Source organism: Sabethes cyaneus, chromosome 1 (genome assembly GCF_943734655.1).
Source record: "Sabethes cyaneus chromosome 1, idSabCyanKW18_F2, whole genome shotgun sequence".
In the NCBI taxonomy this organism is placed as follows: Eukaryota; Metazoa; Arthropoda; class Insecta; order Diptera; family Culicidae; genus Sabethes; species Sabethes cyaneus.
Window position 1 is genome coordinate 155,027,064 of NC_071353.1, and position 27,657 is coordinate 155,054,720.

Below are 27,657 nucleotides of genomic sequence, written 5' to 3' on the forward strand. Positions count from 1 at the left end.
TTCATCTCCTTTGTCACGATGGGAACGGATTGGTTCTGCGAAGGAAATTGATCGATTGGCTTCATGAAGGATGAGCAGATTAGTGAAATTAAACTATAGGAGTCAATATAAGTGTTCGTGTATGTTCCGCAGAAGAGAGAAATTTCTTCAATGAACAGCTTTTTTCGATTCCAATTAATTACCTTCTGATCGTTACAGGTTGTCATCGCGCCGACGTCGCTCGTGCTATTTCAAGCAGTCTTCTTCGTTCAACTCGGTCTTGGGCCGCTGGTCGCCAATTCTCAGAAGTCGAAAGTCGCTTTTAAACTGGTCGAGCGATACCGCACGGTGGGCATCTCTGTTCCTGAGGCAGGAGGAGTTGTTGAAGAGGGCCACTTTCAGGGCATTATTAGGAGCATTTTTATTAGAATTAGGTTTGGTTCTATAGACTTCAATATAATGCTCGAATTGATCCACCTATTTTGTCTGTATTGATAAATTTTATGTCCCGAATAATCGACCTATTTTGTATGGTTCCGTAGGTTACAAAATTTTCTCCATCGATTAATCCACCTATTTCGTATGATTTACGTATTTCGTCATCTGATTCCTCCACCGATTTGATCGGCTTTGGTAGGCAAGTTAACTACATACACCAATTAATCCACCTATTTCGTCGGTATATTGACAAATTTTATCTCCCGATTAATCAACCTATTTCGTTTGGTTCCATCAGACACCTTTATTTCATCACCCGACTAAACAACCAATTTAGTCGGTTTTTGTCGATCGATTAAACATACCGACGAATCGGTAGATCGCCCTGTTAAACTCCCATAAGCGTCGTTGCAACAATCGGCCGATTCGTCGGGTCCAAAATCGGGCGATTCAGCCGACGCGAACCTACTAAATCGGGGGAAAAGTAGGGGGGATTTTTTATCGGGTAGTCACTCTAGTTTACTGTTTTGATTTTGCAAATTGCGAAGCGACTGGAGCGACTGTCACTGTGCTCTGCGCAGAGATGCCAAATTTTTCTTTTCCACAATTAGTGTGTGAAACTGCTCGAAAATTGAATTCAACTGCTCGAAAGTTAAACACAAAAGAGAGGAAAGATCTACGGGGTGAAGTGGCTCATGGCTGTCGTAGGGTAACCAACGTATTTTGGACCTCTTTAGCAGCTGTATATAATTTGGACACTTACAGCAAAATCAAATGGAAGTGTCCAAATCATGTACAGCTGCTAAAGGGGTCCAAAATACGTTGGTTACCCTAAAAGGTAAATATTTATGTGATAGGTGATGAGATGTTATGTAATCCGTAATAAACGTAAAGCATATTTGAAGATAGAATTAACAAAAGGGCGAATGTCGCAAGCGTAAACAAACCGAGTGAGGGTTGATTTTCCTATGCTGGTGCAGCAAAAAGTAACTCTCACTCGTTTTGTTTACATTTGCGACATTCGCCCTTTTGTTAATTCTATCTAGATATGTTGACTAACATTTGAAAAGGGCGGATAAGCCAACTGTCAAACAGACCGAGTGAGAGTTCATTTTCCTATGCTGCTCCAGCAAAAACTAACCATCACTCGGTCTGTTTGACAGTTGGCTTATCCGCCCTTTTCAAATGTTGGTCGACATATTTTGAAAACTTGCTGGCATTTAAGCCAGCGGAAGACGAAAATCATTCTGTACCTTGGTGACAAAAGAATGCATCTCTTTTGTTTACTGTTATTGTTTGCCTCATTTTCAAGCACCAACACACACATAACTGGAAAGCTCTATATATCGGGCTGCATTACTGCTTGGAGACTTATAGCGAATTCATAAATAAACCTGCCTCAGGTCGATTAACACTCAGTTTTAATCGAAGTGCTGTCAAAGCGTTCATAAATTAACCGAGATTGCATATCGGTTAAACTGACAGCATTCAGTTTGAAGCACAGGTTAAAACTGTCTAGCATTACGGTTTACGGGCAGGGGCTTGCGATGGGTGCCATGTTTTTGTTGCCAACATCTCAGCACATCTCGACAAAGGTTGGCAGCAAATCTACCTGTCAGACGGGCGCTATTTCTTGCATTTTTTGAAATAGCGCCCTTCGTTAAGTGGACTGTCAAACACCGTTCGTTAAGATACGGATAGCACCCCGCTGTTTACGGGTCGATCTGTCAAACTGCCCGTATCGTTCATAAATTTCGGGTTCGAGTTAGCACGAACCCAGGTTAATTTATGAATTCGCTATTACAGATGTCATAAAACGTAATGCCTGTTACGTATAACGATAAATCGTTCAACATAAAAACTGGGAAAAATATTGTGCTTTGCAGCGGTTCATCCTTTTTATGTTCCCTCTGTTATCCTTATTCTCTGTTGACGTTTTAATATTGCTTTTTTTAACTTTCCTTCTTCGGCGAGAATTGTACCCGCCGCCAGCCGCCATCGATTACACTCCCATATATCGCTATGCAGGAATAGCGCAACGCCTTTACCGGTTGATCTGAAAACGGTAGCTTCGAGTCAGCTGCCAATAGCCCTACTTAATTTACCGAAATTCTCTAACATTCTTCTCAACAACAAACTATTGCGACATTTGCCCCTATTTAGACCATCCCGATTTACACGATTATCACAGTCGAATCTCGCACACGATTTTGCTCAAGGAAAATGAAAAAGAAAAAAGAAGGGCAAGAAGGAAAAAGAACCTAAAATTTAAAATGAAGAAAACTTATCCAATTTAATTCTACCATGTATATTTTATTCACGACAGATACGTATTTCGCCTACGTCTTGCAGGCTTTCTCAGACGCCTCCTAGTTCGAAAACAGACACTTCTTTTTTAATTTTAGGTTCTTTTTCCTTCTTGCGCTTCTTTTTCACTTCATTTTCCTTGAGCGAAATCGTGTGCGAGATTCGACTATTTACTCACGGCCGCGCTAGCTATTCAAAAAGAGGCAGATGACTTGTGAACTTCGGCACCGCGCCTCCATAAACATAACCTCTAGCATCGGTACTCCTGGAGATCACCCAACCAGACGGAATCCCAAACCAACCACGTTCTCCACCACCAACCAACCAACCAACCACGATAATCCTACATGATTGAAGCAACCGAAAGCTGCCCGAAGAGGGTAAGCTGGATGAAGCCCCTCTTGAGGACTGTTGGAGTGCCGTTAAAAAACAACCATTAATAGCGTAGCGGAGAACGTCTTAGGCCGTAACGAATGGTTTGACGAGGAATGCCAGCAGACATTGGATGAAAAGATATGCGCCACTGCGTAGAGCCGCTCGGAAGTGCCTCTTCCAGGAGGAGAAGGAGCTCTTATCTCGCCTCCTCGCAACTCCTATCTCTACCTCCTCGTGGTACCATCCGGGATACGTTTTTAGTGGAAATCGGACAACCGGTGGAAACTAGGATCGTATGCAGACAGAGAAGGGGGCACTCATACGAAGGTTGAAGTGTAAACTCTCCGCCTGCAAGACGGTTCTCTCGATTCCCAGGAATCAAAGCAGAGGGTCCAAAACCCCTAAAGGAGATGGTTGTAATAGCTGTTATCCATGGCTATTATGTAAAAACGTGAATGGATAAACCCTTAATCCAAGGTGTGACGCGATCCGTGCCGAGGGATGAATGGTGAAGGGGTTTCTATAAATTCTCTCGCCGTAACGGAGCCTGTAGAGTACCAGGGCGCCCTCCACAGCAATTTGCCCTTGCTGCATCAAGCCGGTCACTGATGCAGTGGACGATTTCTTACCGTGCAAGCTCTCTCTGCCGAAAAAAAACTAAGAAACGAATGAGGTGGAGAGGAGAGTAGGGGAGGAACAGGACTTGAACGATGCGCTAGCTGAGGTTCAGTCCTGATCCTCGTCCATCCTCAACACGCCGACTCGTTGTGAGTCGACAAACGAAGATGTGGCTCCAACTCTCCGCTCACGGGTAGAGATTCACTCTGCCTGATCTCTGACTGTGTGCTGGAGGGTGGACTGAAACAAAAGGAGAGCCGAACAGTTTTTGTCAGTAGGATGGCTGTACAATCGCCCAAACAATCTAAAAATATATAACGTCGAGTATCCACCCTGGGTTACTCAAAAGTTGCTGAGTCTCGATAAGAGAGATCTCAGCAAGCTTACCGGTCTTGCGACAGGACATTGTCCGAGCAAATATCATCTTCGGAATCACGGTTTCGTACAAGATGATATTTAACCTCGGAACACTTGCTCTGCAATTGTGGAGCACAAATAGTACGCAGACTACAGTATCTCAAAAAGGGGAGATCTGGTTTACGTCGCCGATCAGGATTATAAGGTTCATAAACCTAGTCCCTGATTGGCACATATCTCGCTCCAGCTACCAACCTGTCACTTCCTTAATAAGTGATAGGTAAGCTCGAAGCGTATAGTAAAATAATAAAACGGGGCATACCACAATAGTTCAAAATAATGGACGGAATGGTAAGAGTACCCAACAGAGGAGCAGAAGGAGGAGAAGGAATGCGAAGGACTCGAGCAGTTGTACCGGTTTCACGACGCACGGAAATTCTATCAGAGACTCAACGAAACACGGAAAGGCGTTGTTCCGTGGGACGAAATGTGCAAAGATAAAGATGGAGGTATTTTGACTGACGACCGGACGGTGATCGAAAGGTGGAAGCAACACTACGAAAAACAACGGAATCAACCTTGGAATTAACGGAGAAAAACTAGGCTACTTTCCATAAACCAGGGAGGCGTTTCTTTTATTCATTATTGAGCTCGCACCCGAACTACTTTTCCGATTGTTCTACTATATAGGTACCTGCTAGACTTCAGTAGCACGGATCACCGTCGCAAATTACGTCCAGGTTCGGGTCACAGTAGCATACATTATCGCACTCGTCTCGAAACACTGGCGCCAGCGACGCGCACGTGTATCCCGGCGGCAGACGACCGAAGTACGCTACAAAAAAAAAGAAAAGATTAGCTAGTTTTCCTCAAATAGTTCCTCAGTCGTACTTGAATAACCAAATTTGAAAAGCAACACGAGACACAAGGTGAACAGTAGTTTGAACATATTTGGTGTTTTTCTCCTCTGACGAGTAAGGAAACCGGTGTTTTTATACTGAATTTTTCAGCTATTGTTCGATAATTGGCGTAGCCAATTTGGGTGTGAACCAAAACGGTTGTTAATCCTTTCGACATGGATTAAGTAACCAATCGGAACCTTTAGTTTTGATTTAATTTCAATAAGTATTATAGGTATATCGTAAATTTTATTTAAGACACTTTAGACGAAGTTAAACATTCTAATTCACTTACAGCTACTATTAGCAAAGCGTTTAGCCCACGCCTGACAAGACGATGTCCCGACGCGGTTTAAAACTTTATTTTCTACTGGACTGAACTTTTCCCCTGAGCTTTGGTATATGATTGATTATGCACTCAACCTCCGATTCTCCGTTCGATTCGCCACCGTCCTAACTGTACTCTAGATAGAGGAAGTAGAGCCCAGCCACGTACGCCAGAAAATTAAATATACCAAAAGACTAAAAACGAAAAAATTAGTGAAAATTGTTGATATCATTCATCAGGTTGTTTTCTCTTCTATTTCAGAAGGCTACAGTCACTTACCCCCGCGGCCAGATTCCGACTTCTGTCGTCGTGGGTCAGGTTGGCCCACAGGGCCAGCTGCACGATGAAGGCAATGAAGTAGATCAATACTATGAACGCCGTGTTGAACAGTTCCTGTAAAGACAGAGTTAGATTGGAGAACGTCGAAATGCGAGCTGGAAACTATGAGCTGATTCCACCGTACCGTCGCGCCCCAGTTGAAGCTCGGACTGATCGCTTCCCGGATGCCGAACAGATGCGCGAAACTCCACAGCACGGTACAGATGAAGGAGAAGATCGCAACGAACATGAACCAACCGGTGCCGGCGATAACGGGAGTCGCACAAGCCATACAGATGATGCCGAAGATCTGTGAAGGGCAAATGTTGTGTATAAATTAGTCATTCTGTCGGAAAGGAATTCCTGTAAGATTGCGTCAAACCGTAGATACTTTGGTAAGCCAAAAGTTAGCTATCGTCTTACACGGTCTTATCTTATCGGTGCCCGTGGATCTGACCGTGTGTCTGTTTTAGAAGCGTGAAATTGTCTTCCAAAAAATATCCAAACTGCATGATTGACGTTCCCTTTCGAGCGGGGGGAAATATTCTGATATGTTGAATATGACTGATGCATTGGATGGATGAAGTGTTTTCCGGAAAAAGGTAAAGGTCATAACTTAATTAAACCTCATTTCCTCCAACTGAAGTTTTTTAGAAGTAAAAGATACAGCTTCAACGAGAGAACTGTTTTAATTAACGCGTCTTGGTCACTTGCTTACTAACTTAGTTGGCCTTATGTCTTATGACAAGGCCTGCGTAACGTAATTCCTCCATCTAGTTCGGAGCATGGCAGTTGGTCTCCAGTTCAGCAGGCACTCCTTTGCTTCAGGTTTTAGTCTGGTGTACGTCATTGGCAAGGTGAATAAATTGACTGAATTTATTTAAAATCACACCCCGCATTTCGATCACAGCGCGTCTTATAGCACCTTCAAGCGCAATATTAGCAGACAGGGAAAATCATCTCCTTGTCGAAGACCACTGCGAGATTCAAATGGTTCCGACAATCCACCCGAGATTCTCACACAGCACTGGATCTTATCTGAAAAATCGTTCTTATCCAGAATTACCCATAGCTGTTGTCGGTTTACATTATCATATGCGGCTTTGAAATCTATTCATTGATATTGGTCGCCTAACATAAAAACGGCTGTGCCGAGTGACCGACCCCTTGGTAATTTACATGTTTTTTTTCAATTTTGTGAAATATTTGAATTGAAAAAATATTTGGGTAGAGCGTTAGGCATGAAAAACTAAAAAGAGAAATTGGCAAGGGGTCGGTCACTCGGCACAGCCGTTTTTATGTTAGGCTACTTGAAACGAGCCGAACTGTGCCGGTGCTGTACCGAAAGTGCCGAACTGCAAGATTTGTTAAATTCGTTAAAATCTGATAGATCTGGCAACCGTGCGAGATGATTTTGACAACTGGCAGTGCTCCCATTTCATATGTAAAATTGAACCGGAGGTGTGTAAAGCCCTATAAATGTTATTTTTATAAGGCTTTAGAGGAGTGCCGCTTGATATCTCTGCGGTGCCGGGGCACTATGTGCTGAGTGTCCGACCCCTTGGAAATTGGACTATTTCATACCTAGCGGTTCTCCAGATAAATATTTTCCCATGCAAATCAACACTCGAGCTTCTTTTGAGTGTACTTTCATGATAAATAAATCATTTGCTCGATCGCATCGTTTATCGTATTTATTTTCTCGTATATTCGAGGTTTGGTACTTTCGGCAAAGTTGTAGTAAATATCAATACAAACAACTTTGCCAAAGACACTATACTTCTATCTCTTCGTGGAAATCTATACCTATAAAGAAGGATTTCTGTCTGTCTGTCTGTCTGTCCGTATGTTCCTTATAGAATCGAAAACTACTGAACCAATCGGCATAAAAATATGCATGTAGAGGTTTTTTGGGGCCAGGAAAGGTTTTAGTGATGGTTAGAAACCCCTCCCTCCACTAAGAGGGGGGGCTTCCATACAAATGAAACACAAATTTCTGCTTAACTCGACAACTAATCATGCAAATAGAAAAAAATTGGGCATGTGGGTGTTTTCGGTGACAAGAATTTATTCTATGGTAAATTGAGACCCCTCCCCTCTTTATAAGGGGAATTATAACTCCTCTCCTCTTTAAAAGGACAAATTTACATACAAATTTTCTCATAACTCGAGAACTAATCAAGCAAATGGAACCAAATTTGGCATGTGAAGGTTTTCGAGGGCAAGATAGTAAATTAGGACCCCTCCCCATTTTAAGAGGGGGGGCTCCTGTACCAAAGAAACACCATTTTCCTCATAACTCGAGAAGTAGTTAAGCAAATGGAACCAAATTTGGCATGTGGGTGTTTCTGGAGACAAAATTTTTTTCTATGATGAATTGGGACCCCTCCCCGTTTTAGGAGGGGGGATCCTATACACATGAAATACAAATTTCCTCATAACTGAAGAACTAATCAAGCAAATGGAACAAAATTTGGCATGTGAAAGTTTTCGAGGGCGAGAATATTTTCTATGGTGAATAAGAACCCGTCCCCACTTTAAGAGGGGGGGCTCCTATACAAACGAAATACAAATTTCCTCATAACTGAAGAACTAATCAAGCAAATGGAACCAAATTTGGCATGTGGAGGTTTCTGGAGGCAAAAATATTTTCTATGGTGAATTGAGACCCCTCCCAACTTTAAGAGGGGGTGCTTCTACACAAATGAAATAAAAATTTCCTCATAACTCGAGAACTAATCAAGCAAATGGAACCAAATTTGACATGTAAGTGGTTTTGGATGCAAGATTTTTTTCTACGGTGAATTGAGACCCCTCTCTTCTTTGGAAAGCGAGTTATGGCCCATCTCCCCTTTAAGAGGATGGGCTTCCATACAAATGAAATTCAAATTTCCTTATAACTTGAGAACTAATCAAGCAAATGGAACCAAATTTGGCATGTGGGAGATTTTGGAGTCTTGAATTTATTTTACGATAGTTAGAGACCTCTCACCCCTGTGGTAGGGGGATATGGACTCTCATACAAATAAAACAGAAATTTTTGCGAAACTCAAAAACTAATCGAACTCGAGAAATTCGAGACTCTTCCATAAAACATTAGTCAATACAAGACCACAAAAACTATCTATAGTAACACTAGATCATTCAGGACGAGACGGTCGCGAGTGTTGCCGGTGACCCGCAGTCGGAAGCGCCGCCCACTGGGGGGCTTGCAAAACTCGAGATTGTGACAAAGATCATCCGAGATTCATGATTATGTACAACACAGGTTAATTTGTGGCAATACGAAGTTTATCGGGTCAGCTAGTTTTGCAATAAAACAAATTTGCTAAAAGTTTAATCCAAGAAACAATTTTGTATCATTTATGTGTGTATCGTTAATAATTATCAAACAAATTAACATTACTTATTTGGTCTGCAGGAAAAATTGGCGACCTTTGGAGTTTACCCTTGCCATGAGGGTCAGTGCAGACTTGTTGGCAACCAATTTAGCTGCGTTTGTCCAAGATTTTCGAAATTTATCTATAGTTGTTGCTTGTTGTTTGTGCTGAGACAGCTCTCTCTTCACCAAAGCCCAATACCGCTCGATGGGGTGTAATTCTGGACAGTAAGGTGGATTCGCCTCCTTTGGACTCCATTAGCAGCATTCCATTCCAAAACGTCTTTGCCGTAGTGCCAGGATGCCAAATCAGGCCAAAACAGCGAGGGTACATAGTGGCTGTACGTAGACTTCATGCCTTGTCGTTACTTAGAAGTGTGCACGAATGTTGGCGGCATTTTTATTTTACGAGCAATGGTACGAAAAGAAAGATCTTCTCCGTAATATTTGTTTTACCTTCGCATCGTTGTTGTGGTTCCTCAGATCCGTTTTTGTTCCTCTTTCCTGCTTCCTAGCTGTTGTCAAGCGAGTATCGAACGATTTTAAAACACTTTGAACAGTGCTTGCCGGAAATCCAAGCTTTTTGGCAAGTTTTCTTAACGAGAGATCCGGATTTCCATTGCGACCGCACACAATTGCTTTTCGCACCTGCTCTTCTTTCGACGCCATTTTACGCTGAGCGCTTGTAATATAAACAAGTGTTATATTTTCAGAAAGAACAGACACACGTCTACCACTCTGCAAAATATTTCACTCATTGTTAATGTATTTCCAAAGCTGTGTGTGCCTAGGGGTGTCCAAATTTTGTCGCCACAAAACGTATGCAAGCCGCACTATCAAAGAGGTCTCTCATACACTGACGTTTGACAGTACGCCAAACCACAAATCTACATTATCGATAGCTGATATTACAGGATATGATAAAATGACTTATTCTACGTGTAATGATGTCAGAATATGTCATGAATGATAACTTTTGATTTTGGAGGTTTTGACCAGGTTTTTAAGGTTTCCAACTACTGTGCAACGTAAGAGCACCACAATCACTAGACACAATCGCGGACAAAACACTTCTAACTCTCACAAAATGTTAAAATAATAGTTTTTTTTTTCCAGTGTAAACTGTCAGTTCTTTCTAGAAATTAAAACCGCGTGTTCGCTTACAAGTTTTCCTTCGAAAAAAATAATATTTTCTTTAACATTCGTTCGAACTCCGTTATGTCTTCGCATATGTCGAAGTGCGCATGAGATCCCTTCAAAAATCAAGTCACGTACACAACAATAGCATTAATAAACCGGTTGTACGAAAGTGAGGTTAAAATCGGTCAAAAATGGCCCAAGCGAATGACGAATCCATGCATCTGCGCTATCTGCAATGGTTGTGCAACTGCAAACCCTCAGAACGTCAACCGGAAATGCTGTCGAACAGAAAAATTCCGTCGTCATTCTGGTCCGAATGCGAATACCGGTCCGCAGAAGGGACATCCGTTTCGGGCTATCTCAACCGATTCGAGTGGACGCTGCAGCTAAGCCAGAGCAGATGGCCCCCGGAATCACGCGGAATTACTGCGTTCAGAAGATCACGAAGAAAGCATGAATGAAAAAAGCAAAGCTTTGGGCTTAAACGTCTAGCTAAGACTTGACGCTTCTCTTTCGACAGATTTCTCATCGGGCTGTTAGAGTACAGGACAGTGCAAAAATCCTACTGACTCTATCATTTGAGGTTATTTTTGTTCTCTTTTACGAAATATAATTATGAATGTCTTCCGCTGCAACTGCACCATTCTTCCCAATGTGGGGGAATGTGCAGCGTCTGTCGGAAACTAAATTCAATGTACTTCTACAATGGGACTTGGAAATTATTCTTGAAGCTTTTCTTGATCAAAAAAACGTAAGGTCAAAAAGAATGCGTGGGAAAAAGACTAGAAAAAAAACAGAAAGAAGGCATAAAAAGCCTGTAAGAAAGCCAGACATAAAAAGCAGAAAGAAGACCCGAAATGAGCTCAGAAAATTCCAAAAAAAAAAAGATTAAAACGAAAGCTAGAAAGAACATTAGAAAGAATGCAGAAATATGGCCAAAAAGGAAGTCATGCGGAATTGAAGCCTTTGAAAGCCAGACAGAAGACAAAAAAAGATCGAAAAGAATGATACAAAAACGACAAAAAGAAAATCGGAAGGAAGATCAAAACGAAGGTAGAAAGATCACAAACAAAGCCCGAAAAAAGATCAGAAAGAAAGTCAAAAATTAGACCAGGCACAAAGGCTGAAGAAGGCCTGCATACAAGGAAAAAAAAGAGCAGAAAAAAGTCAATAAAGAAAATTAAAAAGAACGCCAAAAAAGTACCCCGAAAATAGGCCAAACCTGAAAGGTGGGCGGAATGCAGATCATGAAGAAAGCCGAACCAAATACCAGAATGAAGGCCCAAAGGAGGCCAGCCGGAAGTCTAAAAGAACGCCAGGAAAAAGACCAGAGGAAGACCACAGGGAAGACCAAAGAAAAGGCAAAAGGATGTCCAGAAAGAAGGCCATGAAGAAAGCCCGAAAGAGCTCCACACAAAAAGTCTAGGAAAGGAAACCCATAAAAGAAAGCCCAAAAGGAAGGCTTGAAATAAGGTCAAAAGAAGACTGGAAAAAAGTTTTAGAGAGCGGCCAGTATGAAAGCCCCAAGGAAGGGCCATAAAGAGTGCAGAAACATGTTCAGAAAGAAGGCCATGAAAAAGACCTTCAGGGCAAACCAGACAGAAGATCAGAAATCAAATCGGAAAGAAGGCCAGCGACAAGTCCGGAAAGACACAAACAAGAAAAAAACGTCATAAAGGCAAAAATTCCGCGCAGAACGCCCAAATGAAGGTAAAAAGAAGACCAGATAAAAGATCGCAAACAAAGCCCGGAAATTGGTCCGAATAAAGAGACCATAAGTAAAACCAGAGGAAGGCCAGCACATAAGGCCAAAAAGAAAGACCCGAAAAGAAAATAAAAGCCAATAAAGAAGATCAAAAATAAGATCAGAAAGGAGAGGTCAGAATGCAGATAAAAAGAAACCCACGAAAAATAAAAAAATAGAACACCAGAAAATTATCAGAAAGGAGGCCAGACGAAGGGGCAAAACGAATACCGGGTAAAAAACCAAAAAAAAAAGACCAGACAGAAGACCATAAAAAAGGCAAAAAGATGTTCAAAAGCAAGGCCATGAAGAAAGCTTGTTAGAAAGCCAGATGTGGAATAGTGGTCCGATTTCAAGTCCAATTTTGTTTGAAACTTTTTTTTTGTCAACGTATCCGCGTTCTGGAACCGATCTCTTGTTACTTGTTGACCGTCAACCACGAAGTTTATGCGAACGAGTGTGTTTGGATTGAACGTTTGCTGCCTTTGCTCCTAACACGATTGTTCCGTGCTGTTTTAGCCGGATTTAGCGGATTTGGCATTCTACCGTTACGGAATCGAGCGGCCATTGCTAATTGAACTTTAAAAAGTAAAATAGGTTGAATTTTTAAAAAGAAAATTTAATTCATTTATTCTCACTTTCTTAACCTAGTTTAGCAAATCATTCTCTACTGTATAACCTCGAATATATCTGAACGAAATTTCTCGTGCGTGGTAATACCTAACCATACATCCCGCTGGCAACCTTTCGGCTGTAGCGAACTGCGAGCCGGAGCGGCCGTACAGATTCACATACTGCAAACTCGGAAAAATTGTTGCCATTGTTTTGGTCACTATCAGTAAACTATTTTCCAACGTTAACTGTTGGAGGCCGTCCATGGGCGGTAGGCGGCATGTCGGTAACATTCTGTTATACAGAATAAGCGCACGTAGAGTGCAGAAGAGTCCAGCCAACAGAGCAGGTAGAGCAGTCATTCTACGCCAATCAATCTCAAAAGTTCTCAGCTGTGGAAAACAAACGTGGATATTTCCCGTTACTGGCACATTATCTCCTGAGCACTTGATTTTTAAATAGTGAACATTGGGAAAGAAATGTTGCACGGCAATGTCGAAATTCAACTCCGTTGTTGTGCAAATTTCGAGTATTTCAACATTGGAAAAAACATGATTCGGTAGGAATGATGTTTCATCACCTGTAGCAAAAAAAGAGTTGGGTGACAAAAAGTTCGCAATCAAAACTTTCAAATGACTTACCTTAAGATGCGTTAGGCTAGCCAAATATCGCATTGAAATATTTTGCTCAAGGCGTAATTTAGTCAACAGTGGACAGAACCTGCAGAGATGTTCAAAGTTCAAATGCAGACTGTCTAACCGCAGATCAATAGCTGTAAGCTTCGTTGCTTTTGTACATTCTTTAAACACAGCGCAGCAGGTCGTTAGTAAATCATCGAAGTAATTCACTCGCAGATGCTCCAGTGGCAATGTCTCAATTATCTTCGGAAGATTACTAGAGTATGTGTGAGCTCGAAGCTTACGCAGATTCGGAGCTAGACGAATGATGTCAAACCCTGACCAATTTACTGTTACATCTAGTTCCTCCAAATGCTCTAGGACCGGTAACCGGCAGTTGTAGGGTTCTAAAAAGCGCTGGTCCGGGTAGATTGCGAGCTTCGTAACATGTGGACATGAAGAATTATTTGAAAAGGACCACCATTCTGGGTCAGTCATTTTGAATTTCACTACCATTTTTGAAATTAACAGCCCGAAAAACATGGAATCTCATTATCTTGAGGTTTTGGCCAAGAATTTTAAATTTCCGACCACTGTGCGTTGCACGAAAAATTTATTTGTTAGTAGAATTTAAATTTGGAAAAAGTTTCTTCTTTTCTTTAATTTCAGATTTCGTTTTCTACTAGGATGCTCTAAAAAATTCAGTCAAATGAAAATAGATGTTACGCTGGAATCCTATCGTGTCGCCCCGATGGTAAGAATTACGGATTGTGATATACGAGAGTAGAAAGATAGAACGAAACACGTGCTTTTTGTTTGACATAATGTAGCGAAGAGAAAGTATTTATTGTACGCTAAAAGCAAGATGGCTCAACAGTTCAAAGTATACAATATGTATTCAGGTGTTGTGCTTCCACGTTCAACAATCAGCTCAATCAGTTGTCGAAATTGCTGGACCTCTAACTCGAATTGCTGGAATCCAAATTGAAACTGGAGTCTGAAGAGTACATATCGTAGTCTGCAATGGAGAGCGAGTCGTCGTCACTTTGGTACCCAGTTGGTATGAGCAATATTTGACTGTTCGGTGCCAAAATGCGCAATTCTAGGAAGAATTGGCAATCGGCGCCAATGTAGAGGTAAACCTGCCGAAGTTCTGGCAAACTAAAACGTTCCACCTCAACTGCGTCATACTCAACATGATTGAGTACATGTAGTTCCTCCAAGTGTTGTGTGATGCCCAGAACGTGTAGCAAATTACTGCGATACAGTTGCTGGCAGAAGGTGAATTTCAAACACTTGATGGAAGCTTGACACCTCGTCACGATGAACACGAGGAAGTCTTTAGCCAGTGATACCTCGAAGTTTATCTCGAAGAACTCGATGTTGACGTAGTTGCGTTCACTGGCAGCCATGATATCGAACAGATCATTGAACATTTTCTCGTCTTCCGTTGGTCCTCCATTGCGCCCACTGATTCGCAGGTTAACGTTTTGAAGTCCTTTACTGGACGTTAGCAGCATTCGATTCCATGCTTTGCAGGTTAATGAAGCATTTTTCCGGTCCGTGACGTACTGCAAATTGTCCAAAATGATCCAGGTCACCTCAGTTGGCAGTGCGGAGAGATCCATTGCTGATTAGCTGTTGTAACTAATGTCACTGAACGGTCGAATGACTTTGAAACTTGAGAATATTTGCCATTGGACGTGTTTTATAGTGAATCAAACCTCAGGTAGGTGCATACCACGAGGTAGTTAAGTATCGATCGGTAGTCAAAATACATCCGTTGCTCTCCGCTGCAGCCATCGATCGTTTTATTCGTAGTTTTTGCCTAAAATGGGATGCGTTCTGACAAATGCTCATTAGAACTTACGGGAAAAGAAGACGCACAACCCGTTTCGCGTATTTCTAATTTTTCCATGAACTGAATCACGAATTGGAAACAAAACAACACCGAAGTTGCCTTTTACGCCAATTTCGAAAATTCCTCTTTTTTCGCTATCGACTTTTAAGATAGCTCTTGAACGCATGGTCAGAATGTTGTGCTTTGCAGCTGTACCTGGATTTTATTCGAAATTATTTTCTCTAATGCCACTGCCAATGTATATGACAAAACAAAATAGCAACATTGGAATTGTCACTCTTTCTCTTTCTCACTCACAGCATTCGCATTGTCGCACTTTTAGACTGCGGTGTCCAGTAAGGTGCAAAATGCGGGATATCAAAATGTCAAGAAATCTGTTCTGAACACATTTTTCATGTTGTCAATCCAAAACAAATTTTGTATGCAGCTCTGAAGCTTCAAAGGCGAAAGCCGTTAACAAACGTTTAATAGAGGTTTAAATTAAAAATAAACGTTTTACCACAGACAAACAGACGTAACTCTTGGAAGAAAAATCAACAAAAATGATCGTACCTCGCATTTAGCCTGAATACTAGCACCATCTATGATCGACATTCCCAAATATCAAATAGCAATATGGGTGTCCCTCGAAGTAGCAAGTATTTTTTAAGGGGAATTCCCCTTCTTTCGTCAAAAAGCGCCACTTTAACCAAAACGGAGACATTCCCAACTAAGCCCAAATTTGAAATGACGGTTTTATCGGTACGATGAATGGAAAACGAGTGTTATGTCTGTTTGTCTGTGGTTTTGCAGTAACTAAATTCCAAAAATTAAAACAGTTACGTCCGTTTTTCTGTGATGTAACTTTCACCATTAAGTTTTCGAGCAAAAGATTCAGAAGGTTTCATCGAGATTCATGCGCACTTGGTTTCGACTAAAGAATCTGCCTAAAGAAATGACACTGGAGCTCATTTTCAGTTCGTCGAAACCAAGTGCGCATGAATCTCGATGAAACCTTCTGAATCTTTTGCTCGAAAACTTGCGGAGTATCAGTCGATGAACGCGACTGAAAATAATGACTGCAAGCAAACGGCAACAAATATCATCGTATCATCACGAAATTGATCCGTGCTGCCTAACGAAAACACCGGGCAATTAAATTTGTATCGTACAGTTCATAAAATCGCCTAAATGTTGAACTCGAAAAAATATTGTTCGAACTTTTCCTAGCAACTTTGAACAGAGTCACGCACAACAATCATCGTTGAGCAAATCAGGTTTAATGATGACAGGAGGCCGCGAGTGACTGAGCTCCAATGTCTTTTCTTTAGTCAGATTCTTTAGGTTTTTTATCTGTTAAAAATTGATTAATATTTTTTTTTCGTTTTGCAGAACCAGTAGAAATCCAGATTAAAGGATACAGCATCTGCATGCTAAACACTGACTGAATCAGTATGTGCAATTTCCAAAGCGATTCACGATACTGTCACTAGGACTAGCAAGAAGTAAGGAGCATTTTAAGGGGAAACCGAAAGTGGCTCAAAGATGGCTGGGGAAATGGCTACCATTCGAAGCATGTATTGTTTTGTGCCTTAAAAATGCATCTGTATTGGCAGAGCACGCTTTCGCCACGTAATCAGTGCTTCCAGCGCTGTTATAATTTCCTAAAACTTGTAATTCAATTTATCGATCTGCCCAAGTAACAACGGTAGCTGAATTGCAAGAGCAATGGCTGTTCACGGGTTGGTTTAAGGCGATCAAAGCTGCATAAAGTAAGCGCTCAAATGGTGTTTAAATAAGCGATGTGTAAGCTACTTTAAGTTTTTCAAACCAGTTCTCTCCCAAAAGCAGAAAAAAGCTTAATAGTGGATTTTTTTGCTAAGCAATCTGCTTCTAAACAGCCATAAACATCAAACCGTTTTACGGCTGCTTAAAGGTGTTAAAATGTAGAGTGGAAGCTTTCATTATGCTCACAGCTTTCAAACTACTTTAAGTCTGCTTAAGGGTGTTAAAGTGGCTTTACAAACTTCTACCAAGTTTTCATTCGGCTCACAGCACACATACCGTCAGATCATAGAATTTCGCAATTCGGCTGACAGCAAAAGTTTGTCAGTTATCGACATTATCGACTGCTACACGCTAGACGGGCTAGGCTTCAGATGTAAAGATATTCTCACTGTCTGTTCTGCAGATGCAAATGGGGCGGATCATACGGTGAGTGCTTATGGATCAAAAGATGGCGGGTTCAATTCCCGGAAAAAAGACATGCATTTTTAATTAGCTAGCTTACTTGTACGAATTAAAGTTATTCGAAACTAAAAATAATCGCGTTCACGGCGAAATAAAAATTGACGCGTTCCATTTTTTGACGTAGGACTACGTCTTACGGCAAGTCTTGAGATAGGGTGTCATTCCAAAAAATCAAAAAATGCGAACGTCACGAAAAATGAAAGGTTTTGAGCGCTAATAGCTCAGCGGTTTTCCGATCGATTTTCAATATTCTTACACCAATCGATCGGAAAATCTTCTAAGAATTGACCCAAATGAAGAAAAGTATGGATTCTTGATGTTGAACTATTGAAAAATTGAAAATAATGAACCTATGATTTACCAGAATTCTCGCTTCGTGATTGGTTGGAAGATTCTTTACGATGATCTAAACCTATACCAATTTGATATCTGTGCTTGGGAAGTAAGCCAAAACAAGTGACGAAGTTGCCTCATTTCAACAATATTTCTTAACACCGCGGTTAAACCTAGACCATTTTGATGTCCTTGCTTGGGAAGTACGCCAGAAAGAGTGACAAAGCCCCCTCGTGCCAACAGATTTCTTACGAACGTGATTAAACCTAGTCCAATTTGATGTCTGTGTTAGGGAATTGTGCCAGAAAAAATGACACAAGTTCGCTGTCCCAACAGATCGCAAATTCTTTACTGCGTGACGATTAAACCTCGGCGAATTTGATATCTGTGTTGGAAAAATGTGCTACAGCTGTAGTGTACGGTTATAATACGGCTCTGTATGAATACGCATGCTTGCCATTTCATTAGAAGTGTAGTGAAAAGATGTGCTGTTGATAAAATAGGATTGAATTGGTAAAATCCTTTCAACGTGGAAAACCATGGATAATAAAAACAATCTTTAATTTCAGTAAGGTAGCAGGAAAGTAATAGTTTGTGTTCTTGATTTTGTTAAATTGTTTTCAAATGCACAATCTTTTGAGAATTGAACGTATGCAATGTTACTACTTTGATAAATGTTACATACAACTCATGTAGCATGTATATATGTTGCATATAGCATGTATACATGAAGAATCGAATGATTACAAACATGAATACATGCTACTATCACTACAAAGAGACTTACGTAGTCCTGCGTCACCTATATATGCTGTCGTGTCTTGTACACAACCCCTCTGATTTTTAAATTTAAAAATAGATTTTTTTGGCTGCATAAAGGTTGATGAAGCGTTGATTAAGCGATTGGAAAAGTAGATTGCAAAACTATTTCTCGTTCTAAAAATAGAATTGACAGCATTGCGCAAATTGGCTATTTAAAAGTGCAAAAAAATTTCTTTTAAGCTTCATTGCGGCTTCGAATGCAGCTATTAATTAGCTTGAAGCTTGATAAAATCACCAGATTTAGATGTTTAAGAGCTGAAAAAAGGTTTTCATTTCTAAACCTAAACCATGGATCAGCCACTGGTTGAATAAAATCAGCTATAAAAGCGTTTGATCAGACTGAAACTGTTACTTGGGATGTATCCATGTATGTAATAATACGATTCTTCATGTATATACAACCTACATACGTAACGTTTATCAAAGTAGTAACATTGTATAGGTTCAATCCTCAACCGATTTTGGAGTTATATCCATGAATTGATTGAATCTATTTTATTAAAACGAAACCAAGTCAGTAACTAAACCAAACAGTAAATAAATTTTTATGATCTGTTTCTACATTGAATAGCGCTTTTCCTCAGTTAATCGGTATACGAGTTTTCAAAAAGTTGAAAGTTTTGCGCAACTTTTCTGCGGCTTGCAAAAGAATACTGATAATAAAGCAGTAACAGAAAATGTCGCCCGTGACCAGAAAACTTATTACCGTCATTGGTTGGTCGTCTGCAATGGTGAAAAATTCAACTTTTCCCTCGTTGAATGTAATTCTAATTATGGTATTAACTGGACAAGAAAACATAATAAACTCTTCAATCGTTGCGTGGCCCTTAAAAGGACCGATTGTTTGATTATCATAACTCCTGATGCTTGCAATAAACTTGCACTAACGCACGTAACGTAATTCTCTGTTCGGTAAATTGGAGTACCGACAACCGCTAACCAGGCACGGCTTATTGCAACGGACCAACCGGAAAGCCTCAGCAGCTAGGCGATCAACGAAGCCGTTCGTATATGGTCTTGAATCACGATGAAATACCACTCCAAGTGGCCAGCTGCAAGTGACGTGGGATGCCTCCGGTCGTTTTGTTGTCGCGAGCAGCATATTTCCTGCCAATTCCAGAACATCAGCAGCCAGATATTCCATCACGGCAGCGAAACGAGTGCTCCAGCTCTAACAGATGCTCAGCATTTGCTCAACAATTTATGATCGGATTCTATAGGGCGTAAATTAAATACAATCATAAGGAAGCTTAACCCATAGCTTATATCGTATATATTTCTGTCATCCGTGCTAGGGAAGCACTGACAAAGGAAAGCCAAAATATGAAAATAATTCAATTTTTCAATGACGCGCATTTAAAATCAATAGTTTTCTGTATTTTTAGTATTTCCCATATCGATTTTCCGATCAATTGGTGTAAATATCTTGGAAATCTATTGAAAATTGACTGAATTATAAATCGAAGCGTGAAAACGTGTTTCTACTTTGATGACGTCATTTCACGAAGCGAGAATTCTGGTAAAACAAAGGTTCATTATTTTCAATTTTTCAATAGTTCAACATCAAGAATCCATACTTTTCTTTATTTGGATTAATTCTTGGAAGATTTTCCGATCGATTGGCGTAAGAATATTGAAAATCGATCGGAAAACCGCTGGGCTATTAGCGCTCAAAACCTATCATTTTTCGTGACGCTCGCATTTTTCGATTTTTTGAATGACATCCTATCTCAAAACTTGCCGTAAGACGTAGTCCTACGTCAAAAGAATGTTACAGTAGATATCACATAATTGCTACAAGTTTTATGAGTCGATCGGTATCTAAACCAAGTAAATTCGTAATTGAAATAACCAAAACGATTAAAGCAAAACTCAAAATGCCCTAGCAGACCCGGCCATGATTTTTGGTACACTTATACTATATTCTATGGCGGTTCAAGTGACGCTAACTTTAGCTGCAGTAGGTGCCTATTTACAGAAACAATTACTTTAAAAACGGTATAATTTATGCTTCAAATCCATTTTTAAGGCAAATAAAGCAACATATGATATTTACACCTTCTCGAAAATTACGTATTTTGATAGTAACAAAAAGTTTGTAGAACATATCAAACCATTAAGATGAGGTTTTGTGTACAAAAAGTTTAATACACCGATTTTAAGGGGGACATAACAGAAAGTCAATTATATCTCGCAAACCATATGATGCAGATACTTAATATCTTCGGCAAAGTTTAATAAAATTCAAAGTTGTACAACTTTGCCAAACACATGAACATACTATCTAGTTCCTACAAAAAGTTAATTTTTCGAAATAAGTTATCCCCTTAATACCTAATGGTATGAAAATGTCAACAGATATTTTTTTGTCAGCAGAATATTTTTTTAAGAATCTTCTCCGAAGACACCTAAGCTCAAAAACGTCAGAAAAAGCGAGAAGACTTTTGATCGTCTTTTTCCGAAATGGTCCCACTGTGCAGCGGTAGCCCACAACCGAGTTCATTAGAGAAACCTTGTTCGACAGGCTTTGTCTTGGGACGGCTATAGCCGCTTCAGTAAGTTTGTTGAAAAGTAGCTTATTCAACCGCTAAGCTGTTAAACAACAAAAATATTTGTTGTGTTATTTTTAATGCTTCGCAACATGGTCGCCACGCGACGCTTGAGTGTAAAACCCAAGCGTAAGTCGCAGAGAATATTCCGTTCACCTTATTCATAGAAATTTTGTTCAGTCTATGCCGCTGAGATGCTGATCGTGTGAAACCTGTCAAATTCGCCTGCGCCCAGCCAGATTGTTTTGATCGTTTTGACAATAACAAACATTGGCAGGGCTGCCAATTTCTAACATTTCAAAATTTAAATGTCAAAAAGGTAGGCCACAGTGTGCCATGAACTGTGAAATGATTGTATTGCCCTTTGCATTGAAAGTTGGATTTTGAGCACACTTGTTCAGTCACACATTTTGTAGGTGAGAAAAGTTGCCAAAATTTCGTGGCTAAAACCCATGAATCTTGGTTGATTCCTATTTGAATTCTAATGCTTACGTAGAGTTGTTATCGACGCTACGAATAATATAAAAATAGTTTCTAAATACATAATTCCGCGCATAATTCATAATTTGAACAAATATGCAGCATATATGAAATAAATGAAAAATTAAATACTATTTGCTTTTCCTACAACTGGTACTGGCGCCACTGCTAAATCAAATGTCAGCTCAGATGGGAGAGTTGTAATGATGGGAAATGCTGATCAAAATCCATAACGATTATTGATAAAGTTTTCTTATCGTTAATAATTAATAACGATAATATGACAGTATAAGCAAAAATACGTAAGAAATAGAACAAAAATGTTAAAATAATAACAAGCCAAGAAGAAGATTTCATTTTAAACCCTCCAATTTTCGATACTTTTCCGTGACGATAAAGTTTGATGGTATTATCGATATAAGATTACTAGCGATATTATCAGTAGCACACTTTTCATCACAGTTTTGATGGTTGCACTTTATAACTGTGCAGTCCAATTGAGTGCGAAGAGCGCAATACCGCAATTGTAATCAATGAGGCAAGCTGTTTCCTAAATTGAGCCTGCAACAATGTTCTAAGCGACTTACCCTTGGTAAAACCCTACAAATATAAGCTAATCCGCAACATGCATAACAGAGGGTGCTGGTGGCATGTGTATGACAACGGATTTTTAAAGGATTTTTTTAAGTGGCACCCAAATAATGACCCAACACGGCACTATAAACTGTTAATTTCGGTTTCATACTATATTTATTTTATATAAAAAAAACATCTTAGAGCTAGTTATATTATTGTAATCGTAAGATCTTCGCATGATTCAAATAAAACTAAATTAAGGCATAAACAGTTTTGAAAAAATACCGGCAAATAGAATGTATTAGCAGTTCCCTTGCTGTCCGTGCCGCGAAGGGTAAATTGTTCAAATGCTATCAGCCCAGTGGAGATCGCTCGAACTGCTGGAGTCCAAATTGCTGGAGTCGTTAGAGCCTGAAATCCAATTGTCGGAGCTCAAAATCGAGTTGTTGAAGCTCAAAAGTGAGTCGCTGGAGCCTGAAATCCAATTGTCGGAGCTCAGGCTCGAGATGCTGGAGGTCAAAAATGAGTCGTTGGAGCTCAAAATCGAGTTTTCGAAGCTCAGGCTCGAGATACTGGAGTTCAAGCTTGAGTCGTCATCACTTTCATCTTGAGTTCGTGTGGTCAATTCCTTTAGGTTGGGTGCCAAAGTGCGCACGTCTTGCAGGATTTGGAAATCGGCAGTGTTGACCTGCACTTGCCGAAGTTTTGGCAAACTAACAAGTTTCACGTCAGTTCCGTCACACGGAACACGATTGTACAAATGTAGTGTCTCTAAGTGGCATGTAATGCTCAGAGCGTGTAGCAAATCGCTACGATACAGACCCAGGTACAAGCGAAATTTTAGACACTTGATAGAAGCTTGAAACCTCGTCGCAATGACCACGAGGAAATCCCTAGCCAGCGGAAGCTTGAAGTCGACCGCGAAGAATTCGACGTTGACGTAGTTACGATCACTGGCGGCCATGATGTCGAACAGATCATTGAACATTATCTCGGCTTCGGCGGAATAGCGCCCGCAAATTCGAAGGTTAACGTTCCGGAGCGCTTTACTGGACGTGAGCAGCATACGATTCCATGCTTTGCACGCTAATGAAGCCTTTTTACGGTCCGAGAGGTTCTGCAAGTTGTCCAAAATGGTCCAGTAGGTAGACACAGCTCAAAACAACTGCATACGTTGGCTTGCCAAGATACATCCCTTACTCTACAACAACAATCATTTGTGAAAATCCCTGGATGCAAGTTTATGATTCCGTAATTCCATTGCTTACAACATTTCAGAGTTCTGCATTTGTACCGAATATCAGAGTACCGGGAAAATATATCAAACATTTCATTACTCAGTACAATGACAGGTGGAATTCTTCCACCCTCTTAACCGTGCATGACTCATCAAAAATAGTGAGAGCCTAATCTGAATCGCCGACAGACGATGAAACAGAACTCCCCGAATCGAATACGACGAACGAAAAAAAAAGATCCAGCTCCAGGTGCGCTATTGATTTTCTATCGTCGCCCTCGGTCGGCTGTGATTTTTTTAATCTTATCAGTACCAGCTATCCAGTTGGGTAACGAAATTCGGCGCGCTGGATGCGCCCGATAACGTAAATAAAACTGATAGAAGTTCCCCCGACCGACCGAAAAAAAAAATGTCGCAAGTAGTGGCAACACTTACTGTTCAAATACGGATGACTCCTTCCCCCGGAATGGAATTTGTACTACTCTAGAGAATCTACTCTACTTACGATCTGGATCACTTTCAGAATTCCGGACGGTCGGGTAAAGTATCCGATGTTAAAGCGCAGCCCAACTGAGCTGGACTGTGTGGCGGCTGGATTGATGGTTGGCGTCACCTGCGGCTGGCCAACCGTAACGACCGTTTCCTGCATCATCGTGAACTGGGGGGCCTCCTATTGGAACACGTTTTTCCGCAAAAATTGACCCGTTAAGTTAACTCGCGCACAAAACCGCTCGAATCGCGTGCTTCCTTTGGACTGTCAGCGTTGACACTGGTTTAGAGGCGTTCATTCGGTCCACTCCACTTACCTGTTTTCTGTCCTACTGATAAGAAACTAAGATAATATGATAATAATGTCTCATATGATCCGAACACACGCAGTTGGTCGGTGCGGGTTGCTTGGATTGAGCTTTAAGTCGGTTGACACTAATTTGGTGCCTACATTTAGGGGTAATACACCCCCTAACGTGGGCAGGTTTTCACTGTGGAATCTAAAATATCTACTTAGTTAACCAAAGGCTAGCCGGATTTCCGTGAATGACAGTTTATTTCTACCCTAATCTGGAGTATATCTTGATCCTGATTTGGGACTTATATTGGCCCTGATAGATTACTAACTCACCTGATTGGTGATCTGCTTTGAAACCTATTCTGACCCCGATTTGGAACTTGTTTTGACTACTAGATTTGAGTCCTAGTTTGTATTGTACCTTGGCAGATTAAACATCGAATAAAACATCGCATGATCGTACTTGACCATCTATCATACCCATCTAAACAATGTAACGTCCGTATAAATAGAATACTGTTGTCCGAGATAGTTTAGATGCGTAATATAGATGGTCAAGTACGATCATGCGATGTTTTATTCTGCCGAAAATTAGTCCTGTTTCGCTGTCCATTGAAAGCTGATACTATTCGTCTTATGGCCCACAGGATAAGTTCAAAGATAGTGGGTATCGTACTTTCGTCTGCGGATTTGTGCTGTCCGTAATTGGTGAGCAGCAACATCGCTGGATCTTCTTATTTGTGTTGACCACGGCTATCAGCCATCCCACATACGCGAACTCATCTACCAACTTTGGTTCGTCGCCGTCAACGATTACCGTCCGCGAAAAAAGCACGTTCGTTTCGTTTGAGCTTCTGTCATTCATGTATTTAATCTTCGACGCGTTTATTTTAAGCCGAATCCTCCTAGCCACCGCTTTCAGTTTAGCGCAAATGGCCTCTGCAGTGGCAAAGTTTCTGGTTTTAATATCAAAGTCACCTGCGTAGCCAAGAAGTTTGCTGCCTTTTCTGAAAATCAAACAACATGTTTCGAAATCTGCTCGGCGGATCACTTCAAGAGTGAAGTTTAAAATCATGCAAGATAAGTTGTTAGCAGCACCTTCACTGCGTCTCGAAGAGACTCGATCCGATGGACTCTAACAGCCTCTTCCATTGACCAAACTCGTGACTTTAGTCATGACCTTGAAATGCGGTCAGGCATATATTAATAATTTTTTTTTGAAACGGTGATTCTACAATTGATGAAGGGACGGTAAGGGAAAGTAATGAAGAAGGGTTTTTTCCGGGAATGAAGGGGAAGGGTGGAAAGGAAGGGTACCAGTGAGCGACACGCCCTGGCAGGTGTTGGGGGTTCAAATCCGGTTATAATCTCTGATTACAGCTTGGTTCGACCCATGCACCTTCCAGCATTGGACAAAAGATAGGAGTCACAACGACAACTTGTTAAGCATAGCTACCTATTACCCCCCTTCCTTTCCACCCTTCCCCTTCATTCCCGGAAAAAAATCCTTCTTCATTACTTTCCCTTACCCCTTATTGATGAAGGGACAATTGTAGAATCACCGTTTCAAAAAAAAAAAAATATTAGCCTCTTCCAGCCGAGATTCGAACATACGACGTATCTCAATGCCAACTGGGAGGCAAAATTTTAACATTTGGTTTCTATTATTTCAATATTATCTGTTTAGTCAAAAGAACACTCAATTTCAACCAAAATAGCTATTAACTGAAAATAATTCCCCATTTCCTGAATAAACTCCTTACGGTTAGGCTATGTCAGATTTTTTTTTGTTAACCCCCCCCCCCCTTCCCCAGGAAACATTTCTGGCTACGCCCATGCTCTGATTATTTTGCTTCCCCTATTGATGTTGCTGTCAATTCTCATCACGTATGCTCTCTTGGTTTGTGTCTTGTTCTGCAAACGTATTTCTTTTTCATTGTATGTACTTTTGCAACAGTGGACAATTACTCTTATGCAGGGATACCTCGATATAAGACAACCTCGTTATAAAACAATCTCGATATAAGCTAATTCGATATAAGACAATTGAAGATAGAATTAACAAAAGGGCGAATGTCGCAAGCGTAAACAAACCGAGTGAGGGTTGATTTTCCTATGCTGGTCCAGCAAAAAATAACTCTCACTCGTTTTGTTTACATTTGCAACATTCGCCCTTTTGTTAATTCTATCTAGAATTATTACCTCGATATAAGACAAATCCCTTTGGCATAGTTGGCAACGACACCAGAGCTAATTTTCCATTCCAAAAGCGGCGCCATGGAGATGTTCCTTATTTCAAAATAATCCTAAAAATTGTAAAAAACTAGTACCTTAAACAGTAATAAACAGTTTAAAAAACATATACACACAACGCAGAGCCAAATTGGTTACTGCTAATACCAATATTGTTAAAAAAAATCATGTTTCGATATAAGACAACTTTTTGAAATAATAAATTGTCTTATATCGAGGTATCCCTGTAGTGTCCAATTTCATTGCATACGAAACATCTGCTGGTTAACTCTTTAGACTTTAGTGCAAAGTTGTGACTTTTCTTTTCGGGTTCATCAACTTTTGCGTCCAGGAATACCTGCTTTAATTCGGCGATTGTTTTCTTACAGAGCTCTTCATGAGATTGAATCATTAGTGACCCCTTGATAAAGGGTCTAGCCGGTTTTCCATACAAAAAATGCCCCCGAACCTAATTAAATTATGCAATCGTTCAAACAAAGTACTTGACCTGAGGAGCTCTGCCTTCCATAGCCGTCGAACAAGTGGTCTAACAAGTCTAACAGGTTTGTAGTTACGGATATACCGGGAATGAAACCATGTTGGACAGAGGAGATATAAGATCTTCGTGGCTTGTAGAATTTGGTCGCTGATGATGATCTCGAACAGTTTCGCAGCGGCGGAAAGGCTAGTAATCCGACGGTAATTCCTGACGTCACGACGATCACCACTTTTATACAGGGAAAATATGTATGACAGCCTCCAACGCGCAAGAGAGATTTAACATAATTTGGGATAAGATTTGGTATTTATTTTGACCTTGATTTGCGATTTATTTTGGCCCCAATGTAAAATTTATTTTGACCCTGATTCGGGACTTGTTTTTCGACTATATTTAAGATATGATTTAGTACTTGTTATGGCCCAAATTTGGTGAGACATGATTTTTGACTTCTTTTGGGGCTAATTCGGGACTTGGTTTGGGACGGGTATGAAATAGGAATGGCAACTAGCAAAAAGCGCCCAGCATAGCTCTAGCGCCTCCACGTGGCCTTACCTGGAAATACATCAATTTGTATAATTGAGTAGCCAAGCTCAAAAATCTAGCTTATAATATGGTCCAGTTCCAGAATCCGGTTCAAAATTTGATTCAAAAGCTGATAAAACTGTTTTCCAGGTCCAAAATCTGGTTTTGGTTTAGAATGTGTTCGAATATCTCGTCCAACGTCTGGCCAAATATGTTTCAGAGTTTGTTCCAAAATCTTGAACAAAATTTGATAATAAATGTGGTCCACGATGTAGTTCAGATCCAAAATATGGTCCAGGTCCAGTATGTGTTTCTAAATCAAATCCAAAATGTGGTCCAAAGCATTATTCGCACCTTGATCTAAATTTGATGAAAATGTGGTCCAAAACCTGACGAAGGTCCAACGCCTGGTTCTG

The 27,657-nt window shown here is 40.6% G+C and overlaps 1 protein-coding gene across 1 annotated transcript; it reads right to left on the reverse strand.

Moving 5' to 3' along the window:
* Nucleotides 1-5,320: 5,320 nt before the first annotated feature.
* LOC128732334 (MARVEL domain-containing protein 1-like) lies at nt 5,321-23,850 on the reverse strand. Its single transcript, XM_053825579.1, has 4 exons — nt 23,704-23,850; nt 5,765-5,929; nt 5,581-5,694; nt 5,321-5,495 (listed from the first exon to the last, which is right to left on the reverse strand). Exons 1-4 carry the CDS (start codon nt 23,848-23,850, stop codon nt 5,427-5,429), a joined length of 495 nt encoding a protein of 164 aa, XP_053681554.1. The 3' UTR covers nt 5,321-5,426.
* Between the last annotated feature and the right edge of the window lie 3,807 nt (nt 23,851-27,657).